The sequence below is a fragment of the Lineus longissimus genome, chromosome 7 (assembly GCF_910592395.1).
Source record: "Lineus longissimus chromosome 7, tnLinLong1.2, whole genome shotgun sequence".
Classification (NCBI taxonomy): domain Eukaryota; kingdom Metazoa; phylum Nemertea; class Pilidiophora; order Heteronemertea; family Lineidae; genus Lineus; species Lineus longissimus.
This window is the reverse complement of record NC_088314.1, coordinates 6,154,394-6,178,144: the sequence shown is the minus strand read 5'-3', so window position 1 is coordinate 6,178,144 and position 23,751 is coordinate 6,154,394. Positions and strand designations below refer to the sequence as shown.

Sequence of the window (23,751 nt, the reverse complement as noted above, 5' to 3'; positions counted from 1 at the left end):
ATACTGTAAAACGCATCAACTCCTGCTGGACGTAGTTGACCCACAAACGATTATTGCAGACGCAGCCACCCGATCAGCCGCGCGGGGTGTATGTGCCAGCCCAGGATTGGATGTGACATTGTCCCATGCCTATGTATGTCTGATGATGTCTATGTCTAATGAGCCAGCAGCATTACCGTCCAATCCATCTTGGCGAGATATACTAGTAACTGTAACATTTGAACTGTGAATGAGGCAGACCAAAAGCTGCAACAAGTTGTCTTCGTTTGGTCGTCTTGGCCGCCTCTTCAAATTTCCCGCAAGGACTGACGTAGCGAGACGGCATAAACAGTGGTCACGTGATCTGGGAGATTCGTCTCTCATCTTGCGAGGAGGTGGTGTGAAATTGTCTTCAGAAAATACCTCTAAAATACTAAATACATTGTCGCGATTCCGATTTCACCTTGCGGTAACGTTTTACTATATATATAAGTCCACATTGCAAGGATTTGGTATGATTCTGTCGGATCTATTGTGAGTTGTGAGGCCACTTTTTACAAAGGAGTGTACGAGCTCGAATCCAAGATGGCTTCCAGAAGTCCGAGGGGCTCGAATCGCCTCAGTCAAAGCAGTTCTACGAGCGGCACAAGCTTTGATGGAGCTGATAGACTCTCTACAAATACTCTCAAGGTAATCTTCTGACTGTGTCAGGTTTTGATAGCCCGTTTTCTGCTACTGTTCCGGTGTAAAAAGGGTATAATCGTAGAGATTAACCTGGCCTTTTGTTCGACCCGCGGCCAGTGTAGCATTGTAGTGTGTATGGGTATACAGTGTTGCTGTAGGTAATGTACAGTGTGCACCACAGTGGTGGGCTGTAAAAGCTCTCTGCAGTTTACCAGTGCAGCAGCATCAATACAACTAACAATTACAAGGGTCGAAGGGAAGCTGTCACTCGTCAGTATGACAGTTGTACTGACACTGACATTTTTGCTATGGCTGTTCAACATTTCAATTTATATGCCCCAATTTGATGTTGGCTTTTACTTTTGCAGAGACATCCAAAGATGGAACTTAACAAGAATGACTTGCTGCGTCTTCTCAGTTACCTGGAGGGGGAATTGCAGGCCAGAGAGGTTGTAATAGCTACACTAAAGGTAAGCCGAAAATGAAATATGTTCATGAAGAGGTCAAGCAGAAGCCCTTGGCCCTTATAAACAAGGAAGGGTATAATAATAACACATTTATCATTATCAATATACAGTGGAACCTCCCTTAGCTGACACCTCTCAAGGATACCCTCTCTATTAAGGACACTAGTTTTGACTCAAATTGGTTGTTTTCATGCAATTTTCAAGTGAATCATTCTGCCCAACTGAGTAGAGGATTCAAATCATGGCTAGTGTTGTTGTTCACATTAGCCCTGTTTGTTCTTGTCTATGACATGTTTGAGAGTACTGACCTTGTTCAGTAGGCCTCGTATTGTTTTCAAGAAAAAGGGTATTACTTTGTAATTTAAGGTAATTACTACCAATTCAAACAGAGTTAATTCAAGTATCCATTTAGTTGAAACACTGTGACTACACTTCATGTCAGAACAACTTCAGTTCAAAAGAGTCAGTGTATTGAGTGATTCAGAGATGACTGATATGAGTAACTTCCATTAAAAGAGACTCCCTATAGGGCCTATTACATTGTAGGACTGATAGTGATACGTCGTCACATATGTCTCTGAAAGGTTTGAGGTAGTAATTCCCCATGAGTGAAATATTACAACACTGCATAGTCAATGACATACACAAATTGTGCACATATATGCAAGTATACTGGGAGCAGTGATGAACCACAGTAGGATGGTTCACTCATTTAGTCAATTTATGCCAGCTGCAGGGAGTTACTGTAATTATCATTCCTAATGTGACTACATCAAATAGTTGTGACAATATGTTGCTACACGTAAGTGGGCAATTACTGATTAGTCCAACACTGACAAGGCCAAATCATGATGATTTATGATATTTGTGTTATATATGTGGTAGGTGCCTTTTATACCAGATTGCTCTTGTAATACATTTGAAAACAATGATAAATGTTTCCTGTTGAGCCATTATACAATATTTGTGTGGATAAATGATGTTTTTTATCATATTTTGAAGGGCTATTTCATCATCACAATGCCGACAATTCCTCATCAGAATGATAAATGGAAAATTACACATTTATGCAGAAATGGCTTTTGGCTTGACTTTAATGAAAAAAGTAGAGCCTTTGAAAAATATATAAGTGTGCAGTCTAGACATCCATCCAATATGAAGCAGAGGGTGTAAATGTACACATGCATGTGGAGGTCGAGGGTGCACACACCAGCAGTCTTATTGCTACAGTGTACCTGAAGTTACCTGAATATCAATGGTACATGCAGATTGATGCATCACCATTCATACTTTTGTTTTCTGATTCATGCAGAAGCTTGGCTAAGCATGCAGTTGCTTTTAGCATTGGCTAGCATTGCTACCCCTAAGAGTAAGACTGTTATGAAGACAAGTACATGTACTTTCCACTAAAAAAGCCAACTTTTGTTATGTATTTTTGTGTTGCCTACATAATGACACTTTCTTATGGGGTATCAAGGTATGTGTATGCATCTTGACCTTTGACAAGTTGACATTTGCATTGGCATTCAAGTAACACAGGTCCAACATCATCTGAATCTGTTGAGACAACAAACAGCAGATAACTTGTCTTGGAGCTCCACCTTGCATTACCAAGAATAACCGATAAAGATCACTTTGAAAAAGCAGGAGCCGACTGTTTTCTGCTCTTTGCGTATTCCTGGATTAGTGAAACGATAACAGGAGGTCTTCCGAAGAGGAGGGCTAGGGCTCATGGTGTGCTGCATTTAGTTCAGTTGCCTGATGTGACATTCTCCTTCCGATGGTATGATGTAAAATATTCCTGATCACTTATATACCGATTGAGAGGCACAAATAACGATCTTGTCTTTATTTTTCATTGTAACTTTCATTGTTGCTTTGCGACGTATCAAATTCTTAATCTGATCCTATTTGAAACCTTATCGTTCCTTATTGGGTTTTTTTCTAGATGAGAACCATGTTGTTTCCATGGAAACGGGCTTGCACCAAAATCAATGGTGAATCTGTTGATTGGGTTGAGTTCCTGAGACGTACTGTTTCACATGACATTTCATGATAGTGTTGGATTCTGCTTCATGGGTTATGTGCAGTGCATCAGACAGACAGACAAACGGACAGACAGACAGATTCTGAGACTTGCAAAGATGCGAGGCTACATTGGAGCATGGTTTTATCCTAAATGATGATATAGTCATTTTAGCAGTCAATGGTTCAGCATAGATCAGAGATGTGAAATGTCCACTTTTACATGCAGAACGATTAGCCACAAGACTAAAAACACCTGCGTATTATTTGTGACAGTCCTAAGAAGGATTTAGCTATTAATCTAACACTGCTACATCTATCCCTTCCTGAAAGGCATATATGAAATGGCCACACAAACAACAGTACATGTACATGTAGGCTAACGTGGTAAATGCTATCCTCTTTTGGGAATAATTTCCAATTTCCATTTTCTGAGCGAGGAGGAACCAAAATCAATAGATGCGTGTAGAGAGATTGATATAGTTGTAGTCATGGCGAGCCTGCATGTATCTTTGCCTGAAGATTCAGTTGTAAGCAAAATATTCAATGAAGCCTCAAGATTTTCACGGTACATTGTGTATCTAGTATACGACAATTCATGGCTTTTGACCCAGACTGCTCCCTGCCTTTTTCGCTCAAAAAGTGATTAGAAGATATGCTGCCTTTTTCAAATCCTGGTAGAAGCACTAAAACTCTCCCTTATATCTCAGAGTTGTCAATAAAATGGTGGCCGTAGACCCAATTTTCCAACCCACTTCACGTTGATCAATTGTAGGAGTCTAAGACTCCTGGATTTATTGGTTGACTCTTCTAAAAAAAAGGTTTTCAAATCTCTCAAGTTCAGCAACAAGCAATTCCATATTATTTTTCAAGCTCATGAATTATTGATCTGGCAGTGTGCGTGACTGGTGATTGATTCTCTGCTCCGCGTACATTCGATTCGCTGGTCTGCGTACATGTATGTATATTGAGCAAAGATCAAGCTCGCTTTCTGGTAGTGACTCATCAGCTAGTATTACAACATTCCTGTAACTGATTCATGCAGTTCTACCGGATCTCCTCCTACCCAAGGAAGGCCTCACACTAATTCTATAGATCTCCTAAGTCGACTATCTGTTTACCTTGTTGTTTACAGTTCCTTGATAATGTTGATCAAGCAAGAGGAGACTAACCCTTGAAATACAATATAACAGAAGAATCTCAAACAATATTGTATTGAGTATACGCGGAATGTTCGCATTCCTTTTAATTTTGCACCTTTTATATATGATAATGGTTGAGAACAAGAAATTCTAATCGAATTAGTGTTACAGGGTTGACAAAGGGTATCAAAATTTAAATTATGCAGAGTTTGCAAGTTTACAAGTTCACAATTAAAACGTGAAGTTAATTGATAATTTGGCTCTATCCACAGGCTAGATCAGATTGAAGAAGTAATGATACCTCATCAATTTTACATTTCAATATTCCAAAGCTTAAGTCCATTCGTGCACTTTGAGGCTAACTTACCATAAGTTCTATTTCATCTGTGCCCCCTAATAACTTTATTAGAGTATTATTACAGTTTTATCTTGAAATTTGTGAACGCAAATGTAGGAGGATGACAGCCATCTCCACAAAGTACATCAGTCACGAATCTTAATCTATCTTCTTCTTGCTATTTTCCAGGCAGAGAAAGCCCGCCAGATGTTGTACCAAGCCAAGTACGGTCGATTCGGACTCGGTGATCCGTTCTATTCCCTCCAGCGTGATTCAGATGGCACGAGGGAAAACGGGTTTGACGAGAATGCGGTCAGGAACATGTACGATAACCAGCTGGGCCAGTTGGAGAATCTCATCTCGATACAGAAGAAGGCGCAGGTCAAGATGAGAGAACAAATGAAAAATACTGAACACAAATACCATAAAGTAAGTTGGCGGAAAATCTTACTAGAATTGGAATTGATATAGCATTGTAAACAAAATTCAATAGCAAAAGTCACTGAACGCTTCAAACTTCTTAACGCTGTCTCGTTTTTTCAGCTCACCTCTGAGTTAGAAGTGGAGAAGAAGAAACATGCTCAAGATATGGCGCAGGGAGATGATGTGACGTACGCCTTGGGGAAGGAACGTGAGAGGTTAAAGAACGAGGTGAGAGCAAGAGTATCTTCATTCAAATGTCACACATTGCCACTCAGACCGACTGTAGAAAACTCCTTCCCTTTACTTGAGTCTCACCGACTAAATGCCAGTTTCATTAGTGGTTTTTTCCTGCTCTAAAAAAACTATAACGATATTTGCCAAAGTTTCACATGGGACACCCTGTAGTTTCTATGACTAATCCTGTCTTCCAGGCTTCGCCTCTTCCCCTAACCCCTTGAAGGTAACCAAGTCTGATTGAATCATAGACCGTCCCACCCATAGAGTATCATCTTATTGCACATACTTAGTTCTAGCCAATAGAATTTATCTTGAATGCTCAGCCAGATTTCCAATTTTCTTGTTATATAAACTTTTATTTTGGAGGGGGGCAGCCCAGCTGAGACAATTGGCTTCCATAATTTTCACAGAAAAATAACACTGTTTTGTCTATCTGCAGATTGAATTCGAGAGGAACTCGCTAAAGAAGATGGAGAAAGATTTGAAGAAATCACAGGGCGCGTTAGATGATGAGAAAACAGCAGCATCTAAGCATAAAGAGGTTGCAATCATGTTGATAAAGGAACGTAAACGCATGACTGAGAGATTCCTTGCCGAAAGGAGAAAGACGAAAATTCTTGAACAATTGTTGCTAGAGGAGCGGCAGAAGATGAAAAACATGGCGGAAGGTTTGGTTGAGGAGAGTAAGAAATCGATAAAAATGGAAGCGGCAATGGAGAAGCAGATGTCTGACTTTGATACCGAGCGAGAACAGTTGAAAGCTCGATTGGGCCATGACGATGGCTACAGTTGTGATTTATCAAATGAGGTGGAACGGTTGAAGCAACAAGTCGAATCTCTGCAGAGACAGCTGGCAGAGAAACGATCTGATGGACCTCAGAGTATTGAGATTAAGAGTAGTGTTCATGCACCAAATAAACCTGTTGTGAACAATGCCGAGCCTTCTTTGTGCCCGAGTCCACCACTAGGTATGCAAGCACTTCAGGCAGTACCCAAACAAGTCAAAGTTTACAAAACTACACCTCCTAATACTCCACCCGAGGTCAGGCGGGTACAGGTTGACACTGGCTCTTTGGAACGTGATGGTAAACCGGATTCTAATGTTAAACGTGCAATGTATCAACTACAGACTAAACCAGAAAAGCCAGAGAAGCCTGAAAATCTGAAAATTGACCGCCCGAACACTCCGCATGAAGTTGTGCTTGCTCCTGGTGCCAGGGTCAATGTTAATACAGCCCAGGGTTCTGGCACGACTGTGTTCACAACACCGTCTGGTGGCAAAATTTCATTTACAGTCGGTGGTGGTCAGCCTCGCAAGGTCAGTCCGGCTGGTCGTGGCACTCCACCACCGGTGCCGCCGAACAAACCAGTCTTTCATCCAGTAGCCGGCGGGAAGAAAGAAGCAATTGTGGCACGTTATGGACCTCCAAGTGTGAGTGCTCAAAATTCGATGGGGACACCCATTGAGGTTAAGAGAGGAACTTCTGCTAGTACTCCGCATAAGTATGGTATGCGTGTTGGAGGGAATACTTTACAACTTTCTAGTCCAGAGAGTCCGAACGATCATTCGAAACCTTTAGGCATGAGTCCGTCGGCCAGTCCAACCCCTGGAGATGGAACCGTGCGGAAAGTCTCTCAGGTTTGTGTCCAGGCTGATTAACGGAACCTACCCTATGTGCCATTGTGCAATAAACTGCATTTACCATATTCATCATCACTATCCCTTTCCCAGCCATCCATAAGTGCGATCACGTCCCCTTCATCCTTTGGGTGTCTTCCTTGCGCTTTAGAAAATATGTGCCGTGTTGGAAAGTGAAACAGTGTCAAGATGAGAAATCAGAATGCAAGTAGAAAGTCGGGAACCGTTTATTCATTTCTCGAAGTCAGTCCTTTTTGCCATCAATGGTAATCCTGGGATGCCATGACCTCATTCGATTCTTGACGCCTGCTTTGCTTCATAATATAGCATATGTTTTCCAAAATACTTTGAGGCCACCTGTTTCCAAGACTTAGATTAGTCCTCGGAACAGGGGTGAGGGGTGGTGGACATCAATGCATTGTTAATCGTTCTGCCTGCTTGTTAGGACCCTCTTTGTCTGGCTTCTACCCTTCACAGCCGGGATAGCACTTCGTGTGAGAGGTTAAAACAACTTGGTGTCTTTATATACGAGTCCTAATTGTAATCATGGTAAACAAATTATTTAACATGTAATCCTTGGAGAGACTTGGCAATAGACTGTGATAACTTTTAATTTCAAATTGGACTGGGGCAACTTCAAAAGAGTCATCAGTGGGTCCAGCTTTTTTATTTGCTGATATGTAAGGTAAGATGGTACAAGTACATGCACCTGTCTTACACTGTTGGGGCTATGATGGCTCCACTTTACCTTGCATCAGCATTGTCAGAGTTGGTATCCTTTCTGACCAGCCATGTGGTTGCTGTTTTATTAGTATCTGCCAAGTTTCATGCTGTGTAATCAATGTAGGCTGTACTTTGAATGTCAGTTGAAAGTAATCATGCTAATTCATTTTGGTCTTGAAAGACTACTGACCCTACCTGAACCCAGTGCTACCCCTGGTTTCTTATCCTGCTCTGTTCATGCATTAGGTTATCAGTTCCTGGGGACTAGGTCTAAATCAGTGTCGGGCAAGTCAAGATATTTTCTAGCGACTAACAGTCTAAGCTGTCGAAACAACAACTTCGTTATACATGTAGGTGCACAAATGCATTAAAACAGTGATTGGGAAGATAGTTGACTGAGATGCTGATTTATGCCAGGTCCCTTCTCGGATAGTTTGTTTATCCAAACACACAGACAATTCCTGCATATATTCAGTACTTGCAACTATTTACAGATTCTGCCAATTTTCGTAGTGTTGCAATTATACGACTCGAGAAGCCGCATGTGCAAGTTTGGCTGTATTTGTTACTTGGGCAGGAAAGCTGTTGGTACATGTAGTAAACAATAGTGCAGTCAGTTTTAGTTCAGGTTCATCCCAAATGACTTGAAGTTTGAAGACATTTGCTTGGTTCTGTACATGTAGGTCATGGTCAGAAGTACGTCTTTTCTACAATTTTTATTGCAACTAGCTAGTCAAATTATGATTTTATCAGTTTTTTTCTGAGAGGTGCTTGGCTAAGTTTTTTACCTGATTTGTTTTCATAAATCATTGCATAATTCACTCTATTTCTTCTCATTTGATTGATGAGTGTCACATTTTTCTGCATCTGCCATTCATTCATTGAAAACCAAAAAACCATCGTGTTGTCTGCCACTGTGTCTTTTGTAGTCAGTTAGTTACAGGGTACTGATTATTCACAGAAGCCACTCTAACACCTCAGGCTGCACATCCATGGCAGTCATCTCACTTGATTGTAATTGGCATAACGACTGAAATTTAGGAGACTTAAACCTAGTTCATTTTCGTTATTTGTTCATCCAATCCTAAAGCCATGGAAAAGTTTTGTTTCAACACAGTTCAAGAATTCATCAAGTTTTGCTAAGGTTGGGACTCTTTATTAGTTCATACACACCTCTGTCTCATTTGTCCCAAACGTCATGTCCTCCCTGTCTGATCGGGTCTTTTTTTCCTGCAGCAGAACCCTGTGAGTAATTATGCAAATTGGCTCAAAAAGGGATCATATATGTAGTACGTAAGCAAAATTTCCTGCACTCTACACCTTGTTTATTACGTGGCTAGTGAATGCTGGTGCCAGTACCCCTTCCTGCATTGCCTTCTGTCAGTGTGTGTCTTCATGAATATGATCTGTGCAAAGTGTCTGAGATGTGGTTGAGCCTGCACCAAAACTGTCTTTATAGACAGAAATCACTACAACTGAGTGTTGCATTTCGAGTGCTGCTCTGTGACAGGAGTTCTGCAGGAGATAAGTATGGTATGTACATGTCATGCATAATCACTGCTAATCTACGTCGTCCAATATCCTGCTCGCCTAAAACATGAAAAATGTTCTCACTTTCAAAAGGACACTTGTTTGTGCACTGTTGGTGTGCTTGCAATAGACAATTATCTGTTCCATTAAAATTGATGCCAGTCAATAAGCACACCTCGTGATTTTGAAAGTGTATTGATTTGTCTGCTTCAAGAGACTGTTTAAATGTAGCTTTTCCAAAACACTGCTTCAACAATGATACTTATAATTTGGCTCCTGATTTGGGACAATATCATATCCATCAACAGTTCCCTTTCCAAATGTGTTGCAAGGATGACTCCAAGGCACTGCTTCAACAATGTGCTCCAGATTTTACATTAAAAAGATAATGTCACACCCACCCATATCAACTTTTCATAGCGCTTTTTCGAGTGTACTTGGCTACCTGTTGACAAGTCGTTGATAAAGGTAATTGGTTGTTGTTTTATGGCCCATGCATCCTATGGAATGGTTTTTGCAGTGATTTATTGACTATAATCGTCTGAACAAAGAGCTGGGACTATCAATTTGCAGCAGTTTTATCGGCGGCTGGGCTTGTTATATGACTATGTCTATATGTTGTGGCAAGATTGGGTTGACATCGTTGAGATGATAGACGATGTTACTGTCTGGTAGAACTTGTGTTGATTGTGTCAGTCACAGTGTTGATATTCTTACCATGAAGATGCACTTGTTTTAAGGCAGAAGTTTGTTTTGGGGTATTGCATCACATCTAGGGGCGCATTGGCCTGAGCTATTACAAAAATTGGAATTGTTTATTAGTAGTGATGTTCATTGTTGACATGACTGCAGTCGCTGAGCCTGATGGCATGACAAGTAGCAGAAACCAATTTGGTTTAGCCTCAGGTGTCTGAAATCTGTATACCGAACTTGAGGAGATAAATGGTGTACAGTTGTACATTCATGTAGATAGAGTACATTTAACCTTGTCCTTAGCATTTGTATTCAACATATTTGTAGTAATCAGAGCAGATCATGACATGTACACCTCCCAAAATAAGATTACGTTTTAGTGGTCTTTGTAAAAAATTCCTGCCATTTCAAAATAGAAAGGTTTTATCAATGGAAGTGAAATATTTTGACCTTTTTTTTAGCCAATTTTTCGAGTCTGAATTTTTTACCCTTTTTTGTCTGCATTTTTATCAATTTTTTACCTGAATACTTGAATTTAGAGAACTTGTTGTAGGAATTTGATATACATTATTATTGTGTATCATGTACATGTAGCCTGCAATGAAAATGCCAGCATCACATCACATCCAACTTGCAGGATTTTGAGTGATTGTGTATGTACAACGTTAAAATGGTCATTTAGTGCCATCACATTGGTTTCGTAGCTCTTTCATCAGACTGTCCATTGAGTTGGACTTCTGAACATAAGGTAGTTCCTTCAACATGTTCAGTATGCCAAGATCTTAGTTGATGGATTGGTCTTTGGGTCTGACATCTTATACACCAAAGCTGGTCTGGAATCCACCTCATCTTACTTAATTCCACATTATCCTCAAACTACCTGTTGCTTGGTAATGGCGGAACCCGGATCTAAATTATCTTGTAATATCTCGCAATTTGAGGTGGAACTAATGGTAAGAACAATCCCCTTGGATACTAGCTGTGTGCATGTTTCCAATACCTCAGTCAGAGTCTTCAAGGGAATTCTTGTCTGTCTGATTCTCTTGCAGTTGCGTCAAACCTGAGCCAGGAGAAAGTTCATGTTATTTGGTTCTAAATCTCCATCTCAGATCTCTATGTTTCAAAGAAAGTATCAGTTTTGCGATCGTCTCAATGGCTTCGGTATAAACCTTGGGTCAGGGCAAATATTGATACTATAGGTCTTAAACTTTGCAGGTTATACGTCCTTCGGTAGAACTTTTAACCCTTTCTGTTTATTCTTGCATGTTTTCTTAGGTTTTATCTCTGAAATTAGGATTCAGTTGTGTATTTTTTCCAAACTTTGTGTGGAATGGGATGGAGTGTTATATTCTAATTATTGACTATAATTTATTGTCAATCATCTGATTGATGCTCTCATTCATTATGTTGGTTTTTTAAAACTTTTTGGTTTGGTTTGATTTTACTAATAACTTCACTGAATATTTTGTGGAAAATTGTTCCATGGCTGAGAGTAGTTACTGGACAAGTATTTTTCAGCAGCCATGTTTTGTCACTACAGGGATTTGACCTTGGTTCTTTTGACCTGTTTGATGTGGGTTCTTCCTTTCCTGGATTTTGCACCAGCTCTGTTCATGACCTGACGATTTGTCTGACGTTGTTTAGCCATAATGCCCCTGAAAGTCATCTCTTGAAGGCTAACCAGCGAAGTCTAACAGGTTTCTTCAGTTGTTTTTGTCTGTTTGTGTGAAAAAGCATGCTTCCACAAAAAGGCTTAGACTGGTGATGGAATGGATTGCAAGGTAACTTTTGTTTGGTGTTTGTCAGAAACAGAATTTGGAGTTAGGGCAGTCACAGTGCTTATGACGGAATACATTATTAAAGAACCAGAAACATGCACTGTAGTTGTAAACCGTGAACTTTTCGTGATATTTTTTAGTCGCGCAATGAGCGGCTAGACTTGTGGAAATTGAGATGACATATTGATTCTGTAGTGTTACTTTGGTTACCATAGTGACGTACCACAATTTAAGAATAAACTGTCTTTCGTATCATAGTGCTGCTTGAGAAGGATTTCAAGGTGTCAACTGTCTTAAGCTCTGCCTAATTCTGATATCTGTTTTTATCTTATGATGGTAAAAGATCAGTGGTTTTGGTATCTAACTTCACCCCAATTGAGAAGTATTTGAAAAAGCCTTGACAGTTTTAAAATGATGTTTTAAATGGCATGGAGGCATTCTATTGGGTACAAAACATTACAATCAAAGGCGTCGTAAACTTTGAAATATCCGTTTTGTGTTCAGGGGAAATTTGCTTTTGCTTGTAATGGTCAGGACATAAATGGCTCCCCACCCCAGCTTGTTTAACATTGTCTATCAAATGTATGGTTTGGAATGGATGCTTTTGTTATGGTATAAGATTATTATTGATATTATCATCATTATATACCGACTTAGTGAGCAATAAATTGCTTGATAGTAATAACCGTCTTCGTCTTTGGTAATTGTAGCAAGCTCCTCTATCATCTGAACCTCTCACTACTCATGCATGCTTGAATGTTTTGCACCGTAATATGCTAACAGCAGCTTTCTTTTTCTCAATCCTGAACTTCTCTATTGTGATTTGCACAAGATTAACAGACAAATGAAATGATCAAGATCTATCGGGCCCTGCACACAAGAGGTATTTGTTGCTGCGACTTGCGACGATTATTGGTTCACGATGGAGACCATATGCCAAGTGTTCTTCAATCGAATAATACTTCTAACATCTGTTGCTCCTTCAACTAATGTTCTGATGTTTGAAAGAGAACGTTTGAGTTTTAACAGCTTATCTCAACATTATGGGGCTGTCTCAAAGCTTTACCAGTGTGAGCTGTGACCTTGGCCAACAGACTGAATTATGTGGGATCGCGCAGAATTTACGTGGATCGAGTCAAAAGTCTGTCTCAAAGCTGTAAATACTGGTCTGAGTTGTGACCTTTTCCATTTGACTGAAATTTTGTGTGCCGACATGTTCAAAGTCTTTATGGTCATGATAGCTCACATTGCATATATTCTTTCTGCTGATCGGCCATAGGTATATGGTCCCTATCATGCCGGTGGAAACCCAAACATACCTATCTTGTGAAAGACTCCTCTCCTGATTTGTTGATAGGAAGTTGGCATCTGTATTTGACACTTATCGGGTGGGTTTTTATTGGAGACTTGGTTGAAAATTGTAAGAGGAACCTGCTTGACAGTGAGTGCAACTCGGATATGTTTTCTTCAGAGGCAGTTCCAGCAGTCTTAGAAAGCGCAAGAAGGTTCAAGCATGCTACTGTATACATGCTTCCCGAAATTGGTGGCTTGCATTGGAACCAACTTTTTCCCCCTTGTCCGTCATTAAAGGCATTCAAGTTTGTTGGTCAACCATGACTATCTCCTTTGTCCCTCCACCATGAGGCTTAGTTTTCCCTTATGACATCACTATTTCGGACACTCAGCGCCCCATTTCTGGAAAGGTGTATACTGTTAAATTTTTGTGAGTGGTCTATTTACTCTGAAACGCATAACCTTTAAGTCTAGTCAGCAAACACAACAAATGAGTCTGTTAACATTTGATTTGATGTACCAGTGTGATTATTCCAGTTGCTATGGAACCCTTACCATGCTTGTGCTACAATCACATTTTCCATTTGTATGTCATGACGTGATTGACCCCACCCATAGTAGATTGCTGATCCAGCGACTGCGTTAATCATGCTTTGATCTACCCTATACCATTTCATCTTTCATCTCATCTAATTTTTGTCTTCATTATTGCACAGTACATTTTACCTTTAGTCTATAATTTCAGTTTTGTGTGTTTTTGTTGTTGTGCAAAAGTTGTGTTTCCACTTTGCCATAGCTATTTCTACTAAACGCTGACCTATCAGCAATTCAGGAAATACTGTCCCTGTGGGTATTTTAATTTGACAGAAAGTGGCGTTTAAGTGATTGACCTCTGGAAATATTTCAGGTCTGAAATGCCTTACATTTGTAATCATTTTGATGACAGGCTATGCTCATGACCAAAAATCTGAAAAGCCTACATGCATGGCCTGTTGCATATGCAATGCCTGATGCTATGTATTCAAAATTTCAACTGGCATCATAATAATACAAGACGAATGATATTTCTCTCAACTGTGGTCTACACAAAGTCTGTGCACTGCAACATGGATGTATCTGCGTGAGCACTTTTTGAAGTTCTTGATGCAAACACAACTTTTCCTCGCTTTGTTTATTTTGTTTAGCATGTTGTACCTGCATGGTCGTCTTTTCGTTGCAGTTTGACTCTCCCGATAGCTTGCCTCTGTCTGATCTAGCCGAGACTGACGGTGGTGAACCGTTAACCCCCGACGATCTGAAGCAACTCATCCTCTCTATCACATCAGGTAATGGGTCCTCTACTGGCCCATGCTTTGTTTCACCTAACCATGTTAACCTGCTGTGAATCATGTACATTGATGTACATTGTCCAGTAGTGCTAGTATGTTTCCCTTGACATCATCAATGGATGGCAATCCCAACCTAACTTCCTCTTAATAACCAAAAGAGATGAGTTCATGGTTGTGAAACATTCTGACTGTTAAAACTGCAGCAGTTGCCCCCTCCTGCCTGATCTCAGCTCAAGGAAGTTCACGAAAGCCAAACCTTATCTTATTTGATAGTACCAAAGAGTGCCTAACTCATGAACTGATTCATATACCGTGTTCATTACCTGAAAAACTGCTTGTTGATCAGGTTGCAATCGACTGTTAAAAAAGTAATGTTTACATTAGTGAAGTATGCCCATGGGGTTAAAACGGTAAACAGTAAAAAATTCTTAACTCGCTCTCTTGCCTTTAGGCACTGAAATGATTCCGAGGTCAAATTTACCTACATTTGACAAGACACTTAACCCAACCTGCTATTATGTTTGGTGAAGGGGTGATGTGGGAAAGCTTGGGAGCTATGTTAACCATGTACTACCCTTCTTGGGAAGTATTAATTCTCTTCACTACTCTGTGGGAACTGCTTTTTGGTTGTGGCAGTCAGAATTAAGATGGACAGGGCTGTAAGCTTGTTTGTTGTTTTCATCAGAATGCAATCTGCATATAAGGAAATGCTGTGTGGGTTGGTCAAAAATTAGCCAATTTCTTGAGTTTTCATTATAAAGGGTTAGTTGCCTACCTGTTTTTGAGTGGGAACTCTCTTCAGTCTTATCAATCAAAGTGCTAGAATGATGATGATGCTGATGATGGAAACTCAGATTTATAGGCTTAGCTTGGCTAGACCACGGTATTTATCTATGAATTACTTCAAGCTGAAATAATTAGCCAAGGTGTACAGAGCTTTTTGCACCATTTGCAAGATTAAGTAGCACTTTCTATGCTAAACCTTTTGTTTAATTTTCCTTCCATACGCGTTAAAGGTTTGAAGTAGGTATGATACTGATATTGATGATCTGGTGGTGTGCCAAGCTCTATGCATTCGCTTATTCACATGAATGTTTTGAATATGGTTTTCTTCCCATGGAAATCTCTGAAAACCACTATTTTGGTTTCATTTACAAAGAGATTTTTATTGGAAGTCCACAACAATGTTGATATTCATGCCGACCAGGCCAGGGGGTGTCCAAAATGACCAACGAATCACTTAATGGTCTGTTAGCAGTTTCTCCTACACCCCACTGGCTCTGTCCCTCAGCATGTCTGGGGACGAGGTGTCAGTCACTACTGCACCCTTGGAATATCAACATTTGTATCGCTTCAGAGCTTGCTACTGCTGATAGATAGAAATAGGTTAGTTTTCAATTCTTGTGGCTGTTTATTCAAGTGTTAATCTCATCATTGCCATTAGAAACCAGAGGTGTAGAATTATTTTTCAAGATTGGAATAAACAGCTTCAGTACATTGTATATCAACTTTCATTGGCTGGAAATTATGGCTTGCATTGGAAGTTATCACGACATGCCAAATATCATATGGAATATCTGATAATGTCCTAATAAACATATTATTCCAAGTTATCTTATTTCTGCCAACTGCCGCTGCATGTCCTGTCATGTTCTGTTGCTTAGCGGGTGTATGTTCTAACCTCTAGGTCTATGTTTTGAATTCTTTTTCAAGAACCATACTTGTTCTATGTCCATTTATAAGGGCCTCTAAATTTGTGAAAAAAGCAAACGATAGCTTGTAAGGTACTGTAAATCCTTTGATTTTTGCAGCCTTGTGTGATTGTGAAAACATCCTTTTCAGATTTTTGCAATACATTGTTCCTTCTTCCTCCCTCAGGGAAGTAGTCGTGGCAACAATGTCCCTTGATATAATCAGGAGCATGCCAACCCAGCATGATGGTATTGAGTATGGTATTTGCTGGTCTCATTATGGTTTAAAGAGGGACTTTAGGCAGGAGCTAGGGGGTCAATTGGCTGTCTTCAGGTGACGATTCATGCACAGTAAGGGCGCTGGATTCAGCATTGAATATATTCCTTATCCAAGTGTGAATAGTTTTGACGTACTGAGAGCCCCCTATTGGCGAATTTGTGTAACATGATCTGTCCTCTTGGCTTAGCTCCTGCCTTTTAAGTCTCTTGAAGAACAACGGTCAGTTGATCAGCATGCCTCCAAACGTCCTTTACAAAGTATTAAACGCATGCCTTCTTACATAAAACTGCATTATTTATATCTTAGCAAATGAAGATGAAAGAACCGGCAAATTGTGTTTCAAATGTATATAATTCTTTTTCTTTTAAAACAATGCGAAAATAGTTTGGTGTCATATTGTTGATCTAAGAATATGCAGCAGCATTGTAACTGAATTCTACCTTAAGTTACTTTGATCTAATCGATGTAAATCAACCTCTCATTTCTTGTCTCTTCTCTTAGTTTGCTTCTCTGTGGTGAATATGCTTCTTTTTCTATGACAACTATGTCTCTTGACGCAAGACCGGTTGCTTAAATTAAGCTTAGTAGCACCAGTCAACTTATGGTGATTGAATATTCTTCAGATTAGTTTTCAAGAATGGATTTGATGGTGCGAATGTATCTTAAAAAGCTGTCTCTTTTAAAGTGTCCCATTTGTCTTTCAGGTCCGAGTAGTCCACTTGCCATAGATACCCCCACCCCGCTGTCCCCAAAAGATGTCCACTCCTCTCCTCTCCACAACCTAGCTGCTTTTGGTAATGCCAGGGATCTTCACCAGGTGCTTTTAGACCAGGATTGTCGTGTTAATACTCCCCTCAAAGATGGAACCACTGCTGTTCACATTGCGGCCGAAGCAGGCCATTTTGGTAAGTTTGAATAGCATTTGGAGAGTAACTATTCTATAATGGTACAATAGTCAGGTTAAGCGGGTATTAAAAGGCATGGTGTTTCCTTATGAATGCCTGGAACGTTTTGATAATGGCTGAATCTGTTTATATTTCAGACTGTTTAAAACTCCTCCTAGAATTTGGCGGAAATATCAATAACCGTCGTGATGACAAGTTCACACCACTCCATGCCGCTGCTTCAGAAGGTCACAGTGAATGTCTACGATTACTCCTCGAACATGGCGCTCATGTGAACAAGACTGACCAATCAGGACGGAGCCCTTTGTACTGGTCGGCGCGCCAGGGCCACGAGGAATGCTGCCAACTGTTACTGGAATATGGCGCAAGGCTAGATATTGTCAACTTTGTGAGTACAGTGCAGACGCCGTTGTTTACAAATTCTTGATCGGAGGGGCATGAGTTCAGTACTGTATACCGCTTAATTTTCACATGCACTTTATTTTCACAGATTTCGCAAATAACCAAAATCGCATAGTGTGGCTTTAAATGTTGTCATGACTCTCCTTGTCAATCATTTTCCAGGCTGGTTGGAGTCCTATTCATGCTGCGATAAATGGGGGCCATGTTCCTTGCTTAGACCAGTTGCTGGGATACATAATCCACACCACCCAATCAGCAATCTCGTTAGATAACCGTCCCAGCCAATTAGATCTGTTGTTACATGATGTGTTTAGTAGTTCTGATAAGGACGGGATGACTGTTGCACATCTTGCTGCCATGAGAAAAACAACGGTGAGTGATTGAGGTTTTCACCGTGAATTTGTTAGCTGAGGTGGTAAAAAAGGTGACGTCGGACCCTTGGCAAGTCACTTTACTTCAATTGCCACTGTGGCTATAATTATCAGTGTCAAATCCTACTTTCACGTTTGATATCCTGTACTGCACATTTCGGAGAATTTTTTATGAAAAATTGCGACTCATTCTCAAACAATTGTTTCATTTCAGGAATGTTTAGAAGCTGTCTTACATTACTACCAGGTTGACTTGAAGAAGAAGGACAAATATGGAAGAAGTGTCTATGATATTGCCTCTGTGGCCTGTAAGGAGTTCTTGGATAGAATTGGTGAGTTGGCTGACAAATTAAACTGGTGTGGGTTAGGGTTGCCTATCTACAAAATGGGAAGACAATAGAGTCATGTATTTCAAAAGCCATGATCTTTGCTTGTAAATATTAAAGATAAAAACAAGTTAATTATATTTGCAGATTTGACGCACGAGAAGCTCTGCCTTGTTTGCATATCATTAGAAGAATCTGTCCAAGCCTACAACGTCCAACCCGTTTACAACATTGGGGCTTTATCAATCACACCTCACACTCCCTGGTGCACACTCGAGGAACAACTCAACGAACTTTTCACTAGTCACCTAACTGCTGTAGCCAATGGGCTGCAAGGAGCCATGAGTCTTAACTATAAGCCCAGGACACCTGATTCGCCAACGATACCAGCGACGCCAATGTTTGGCGTCAATATGTTTGGGCTGAGTCTAGAGAGTATTAGCAGTTTCTCGATAGGTATGTTTGGGTTCATTTTGCTCACCGGGGGCATACTGCTATGAGCTGTCATGGTCAGTGGTTACAGGTCAAAACCCAGGAACAAAGGTTGAAAATCTTGGTAGTTGTGACATCATCATTTCATGGATAGGGGTTAAGCTGGAGATGTTCTCTTAGAATCAGTCGAGTGTATCTGGTAACAATGCATTGCAATAGAAGGCATAATGTTTTGTGGTGTGTTCATTTTATAGGTAAATACAGCTGGTCTCCTGGTGCAGAATCCGAATCCCTTCCATATGAAACATTCTGCAATAATGAAACAAGGTGCATCCACGTCGGCCTCCATGGTGTGAATGACGGCAGCCAAGACTCCCTGGCCTATGAGATGCTCACCCCTACCTGTATCCTCCAGAACTATCTTAGGCTGGTTGAACAGTACAGAAGTGTTGTCTTCTATGGACCATCAGGTGCTGGCAAGAGTTATGTAGCACGGAGAATAGCTGATTGTATGAAGGTAAATAGTCGTGATGAAGGGGGTTACTCTTCAAGATATTCTTTGTTGCTAAGATACTGTTTCTTGAGATTGTCGCCCAGTGAAAATTTAAAATACATACAATCTTCTATTGTTCCAGGCCAAAGAGGAACAAAACGGGAACCAATGTTCTATCCGTGTGATATCACTCGACCCTACCATGACAAGGTCCGACTTCTCAATGTCACTCATCAAGGAAGGGATATTCCAACACGAATCTATCCAAGAATCATCGAAATATGCACGAATCCTCGTCCTTGACGATCTAAATAAAATCGCCATCTCGGATGTCATGATAGATCTACTTACAATCATTGATAATAGAGGGAGCAAGTGTACATTCTGCTTGAAATCAGGTGAGCTTCTGTCTTTTAGAAATTGATGTTTCTGATGTGTGATCAACCAGCATTTTTCACCAGTCCTGAAGTATCCTCTTTCACGGAATAGGCTTGAAGGAGGAGACTTTAGAACTGGCTAACAAAGGGCATAAATCTGCATGTAAACATGAAGGTTATTTGAGCAAACACTTTTGATAACCTGCGAAGTTTTAAAACTGAGTTTGATGTTTCAGGAGGACATGCTGCTGAAGGCTACTACTACCTTCCCCAGAACTGCTTCATCATCGGGACAATGGACAGGACACGCTCCACTGGCCTTGACCTCTCAATACAGCAACGCTTCCGTTGGGTTCATTGCCGCCTCGATAGTGAACCGGTCAATAATCTCCTGTCCCGTTACCTCTGCCGTCAAGTTCTCCACTGTCATGGCGGCTGTCTGCCGTCGCCGGATAATCCAGTTCATAAAGCCGTAGAGTGGGTAGCGCTGATGTGGTTGAAGCTGAATGATGCACTTGGGAAGTTGGAGCTGCCGGAGGTCGCATTTGGTCCGAGTCTGTTCTTGTCTTGTCCTGTGGAGGTGAATAAACCAAAGACTATTCTGAAGTGAGTACTAAAATATAAGTCTTCAGAAAATGTTAGTTTTCCAAAACAGATATTGTACATGTGATAAGCTAAACATTCTCATCTTGCTGTATTTGGAAAACTTTTCAGGAATTTACCTGTATTTTCAGGTGGTTGCACAAGCTTTGGAACACCGCGATAGCTCCAGTGGTAACAGAGGCAGTCATGAAAAGTAACAATGCAGATAGTGATGAGTTCTCCCAACAGAAAGTGGCCAACACAGCTCTCTATGTTATCCTCCAAAGGGCGATAGTCCCAGGGTGTCCTTTGACCAGGCAAGGTAAGCAGCACTTTTAGATTATTTAGATAAAAATACCAAAACTCGTTGGGTGAAACAGCTGATCTTCGACACAATCTGACCCACAATTTCAAATCTGCTTCCTGTCTGTTCTTTTAGAGAAAGACCGCTACCTCTCTGGGTTCCATGGTGTAAATGAGTTAGACGTTCAAGTCAAGCCAAGCCAAGGCAAGATCCAGTCGACGCAGAGTGCACCTACTTCCCCTGTCAAACATTCCCCGATTGCAGAAAGGTAAGGAACTGTTCTGGCCTTGGGTTTGTAGTCATCCCAAGGCAAGGTGTTCTGGTACTAGCATAACACTGTTCCCTTTCCCAACCAGGATGACCGGGAGGCCAGCAATGAGTCTGACCAAGTTGACCTTGCCAGAGACATTGGCAGCTTTGACACAACTCCCTTCAGAGACCCGGGATCCGTCAGATAAGCAGTCAGTTTTGGCTGAAGGCTCAGTTAACCTAACCACTGATCAGAAAAATCACTCAATCTTGGTCTGTCTTCTTTCCAGGCGGCTGTGTAAGACTTGGACACGTTCGAAATCGGCGGATCGTACATTCGTTTTGAGGTTGCCGCAGAAAGATCACCTTCAGATTGACGCAATGGCGCAAATGTGGGATGACTCGCCAAATCCTGCCAAACCAAAACAAACGTACAACGCGTCAAAAGACCCCGAACTTTTTGATGGAGGATCAGAATCTCAAGAAAAGGCCAATGATATCAATTCCCTGAAATTCAAAAGAAGTAATACTTCGACATTACCTGTGTATGTTGAAAGATCATGGCAGAATTTGAAGTTTGATTTCAAAATTGGAGATGGCAGCACTGTTGATGATAATGTCTCCGGCGTGTTGACGAAAGACAGTAATTCGAATGAGAATGAGTTCGGGGAAGTAACAAAAGGTGGCAGTAGTGCGACGTCTGAGCGTGTTTCTGATAATCTTGATTTGTTTGTGAGACCAGTGTTGGATGTTGGTAAACAAGCAAACAAAGTCTCAAGCAGATCAGATAGTTTAGAGATGAGACAGAATAGACAAAATAATGAACTATCAGTCAACTCTGAAAGTGGGGGTGCGCGCTTCAGCCTCTGGGACTTGCATAATACCAGTCAAAATATAAATGCTCTTTCTGGAAAGACGTCTCCAAAATTAAGTGGTGTGCCTGGGGCTATGAAAAGTCAAATCCCCAAACTCCGGCCAGTGCCAAGTGGACCACAGAATGGCCCAGTGTCTGTTCCAACTGTTGTTGTAACCGACATGAGTCGTGACAATAGTGTTAATATTACTCGAGAGGTGACAAGGTCGCCCTCACCTGGCTCTTCTCCGAGTAAATGCTCAAGGAGATGGGCAGGGCCGTTTGGTGGGTCAGGTAAGGTGAAAGCGCGACCTCCTGTACCAAAGCGGACTTCATCCGTCAAACGTACGACTTCTAATCATTCATGACAAGAAATTGAGGGTATCTTATTCTAATGCGAATACTAACAGGGTTTGTGCAATAAAGGAGAGATTTTGTCTTGTCAATTTCAAGTGATTGTGAGCAAACAATCAGACAGATTTAGTTCACTCTTAGATTTAGTTCAATATTTCACCAGGTTTTGTCAAAAAAGTCTGGGGTGAGTGTACTCAAATCCATCAATCATTAAAAATCTGAATTTGAAATGTTTATGAGTCAGGTTAAAATCATGGTGCAACAGCTGCGTGGAAGGTATGGTCCAGTGAGTCTGAAAAATACTTCGATATCTCCAATAATAAATTAATTAGTCATTTCAGTGTCTTAAAGAATAGGTTAGTCACCAAGTTGATATCCAAACTTAAGATTTGAAAAATTCCAAAGGAAACATCCAGGACTTGAACTTGATTTAAGAGTGGAAAACCAACCTTAATCCAATTCAAATTTCATTCGGAGCTGAGTCTGCTTGAATCGTGTGTGCATTGATTCATATCTTTCAGTGTATAATGCACACAATTCAGCTGAATTGGAAAACACATATTCGACACAGCATTCACTCTCTGAAGGAAAGTCACCTGGTTTTCTTGTCTGCCTAATTAGTTTCACGGAATTTCCTCGCATTGCAACTAATTACAGCTAAAGTACAGGTGTAAAACAGTTAACTACTTAGCCTACTGAGGCACTTGGGGGCTTAGCTTTTTAGGACCAAATACATTTGGCTAAGGTGTAGGTGTTTTTTTACTCTCTCTTGCATTACTGGAACCACATTTTAGGGGTGTTAAGATGATCTTTTTTCTAAGAACTATTTTAATTCTAAGGTGGTGGATTTGAATAATGTAGCCAAAACATTCAATGCAATGGCAAAAAAACAACATTTCTGTTCTAACAGGCACCTTAAATTTGCTTACCAGTACCACAGCTTACCACATTGATGTTAAGGGAATAGTGAAGCCAGAGCTGTGGGTTGCTGAATGTTGAAAATCCTTTTAAGATACGATTCTGACACAGAGCATAGTTGATAATCATCGATATCAAACTTTTGAAGCCAATCCATGGGGAAATTAATTGACTCCATGTTTTTCATCAGAATCAGATTGGCTCCCATCTTCTGAGCAAGATAGCACTTGGCGAAGAACACCTGTGCCTGGGCTATTTCAACATCAATGCATTGTGGAGTTGATTCTCTGGTAATGGTCACCTAGGCCAGGAGGAATTGTCTGTATTAAGGGGAGAATATAGGTAAGGCTTTTGCTGGCCCAGAATGTGGCTGCCATATTCTGAGCAGATAACACTTGGTGAAGGCCGCCTGTACATGTTTTTACCATCAGTGCTTGTGGGCCAGTTTTTTGTTGGCTGGCAAAATTGAGGTATAGTGCAATTTATTTGGATACACCCTGTACTTTAGAATTTGTCTTCTACCATGTAGAGGCAAACTTATTCCCAAGATGCAAGATATTGAAGATACTTTAATGCATTTTTAACGGCACCTAATATATGTGGAGGGGTAAAGTGTGGACATGATGTTGCTAAATGTTATAAATTAATTTGTAACCATTTGTATGATATGCTTTTACAAGTTGTACAATGAAATAAAATGTGGATAGTTACTTTGAAATATGCTGTCTCTTTCTTTTGTTCACTGTTCACTGATAATCGCTGAGCAACACTTTAGGATGAGTAATTTAGGAGCAGTGGAAATGCTTCAAAGTCACTCCACCAAGGTATAATGCTCCTCAGCATCTCCCAGGGCCAGTGAGCACTGTGCTTGCCCTGAAAGCCAGGAATGATCAAATGTGTCTCTCCATGGACCTAGTTCAATGCCCTCCCATTCTC

At 40.7% G+C, this 23,751-nt stretch overlaps 1 protein-coding gene across 1 annotated transcript; it reads left to right on the top strand.

Annotated features, from left to right (window-relative positions):
* The first annotated feature begins 357 nt into the window (after positions 1-357).
* Positions 358-23,533, top strand: LOC135491720 (cortactin-binding protein 2-like). Its single transcript, XM_064777777.1, has 17 exons — positions 358-669; positions 1,032-1,133; positions 4,824-5,063; positions 5,178-5,285; positions 5,734-6,933; positions 14,170-14,275; positions 16,954-17,154; positions 17,292-17,542; positions 17,719-17,928; positions 18,142-18,259; positions 18,401-18,709; positions 18,940-19,202; positions 19,321-19,576; positions 19,792-20,161; positions 20,290-20,459; positions 20,577-20,709; positions 20,981-23,533. The coding sequence occupies exons 1-17, from the start codon at positions 565-567 to the stop codon at positions 21,909-21,911; spliced, it is 5,073 nt and encodes a 1,690-aa protein (XP_064633847.1). The 5' UTR covers positions 358-564; the 3' UTR covers positions 21,912-23,533.
* Positions 23,534-23,751: the final 218 nt, after the last annotated feature.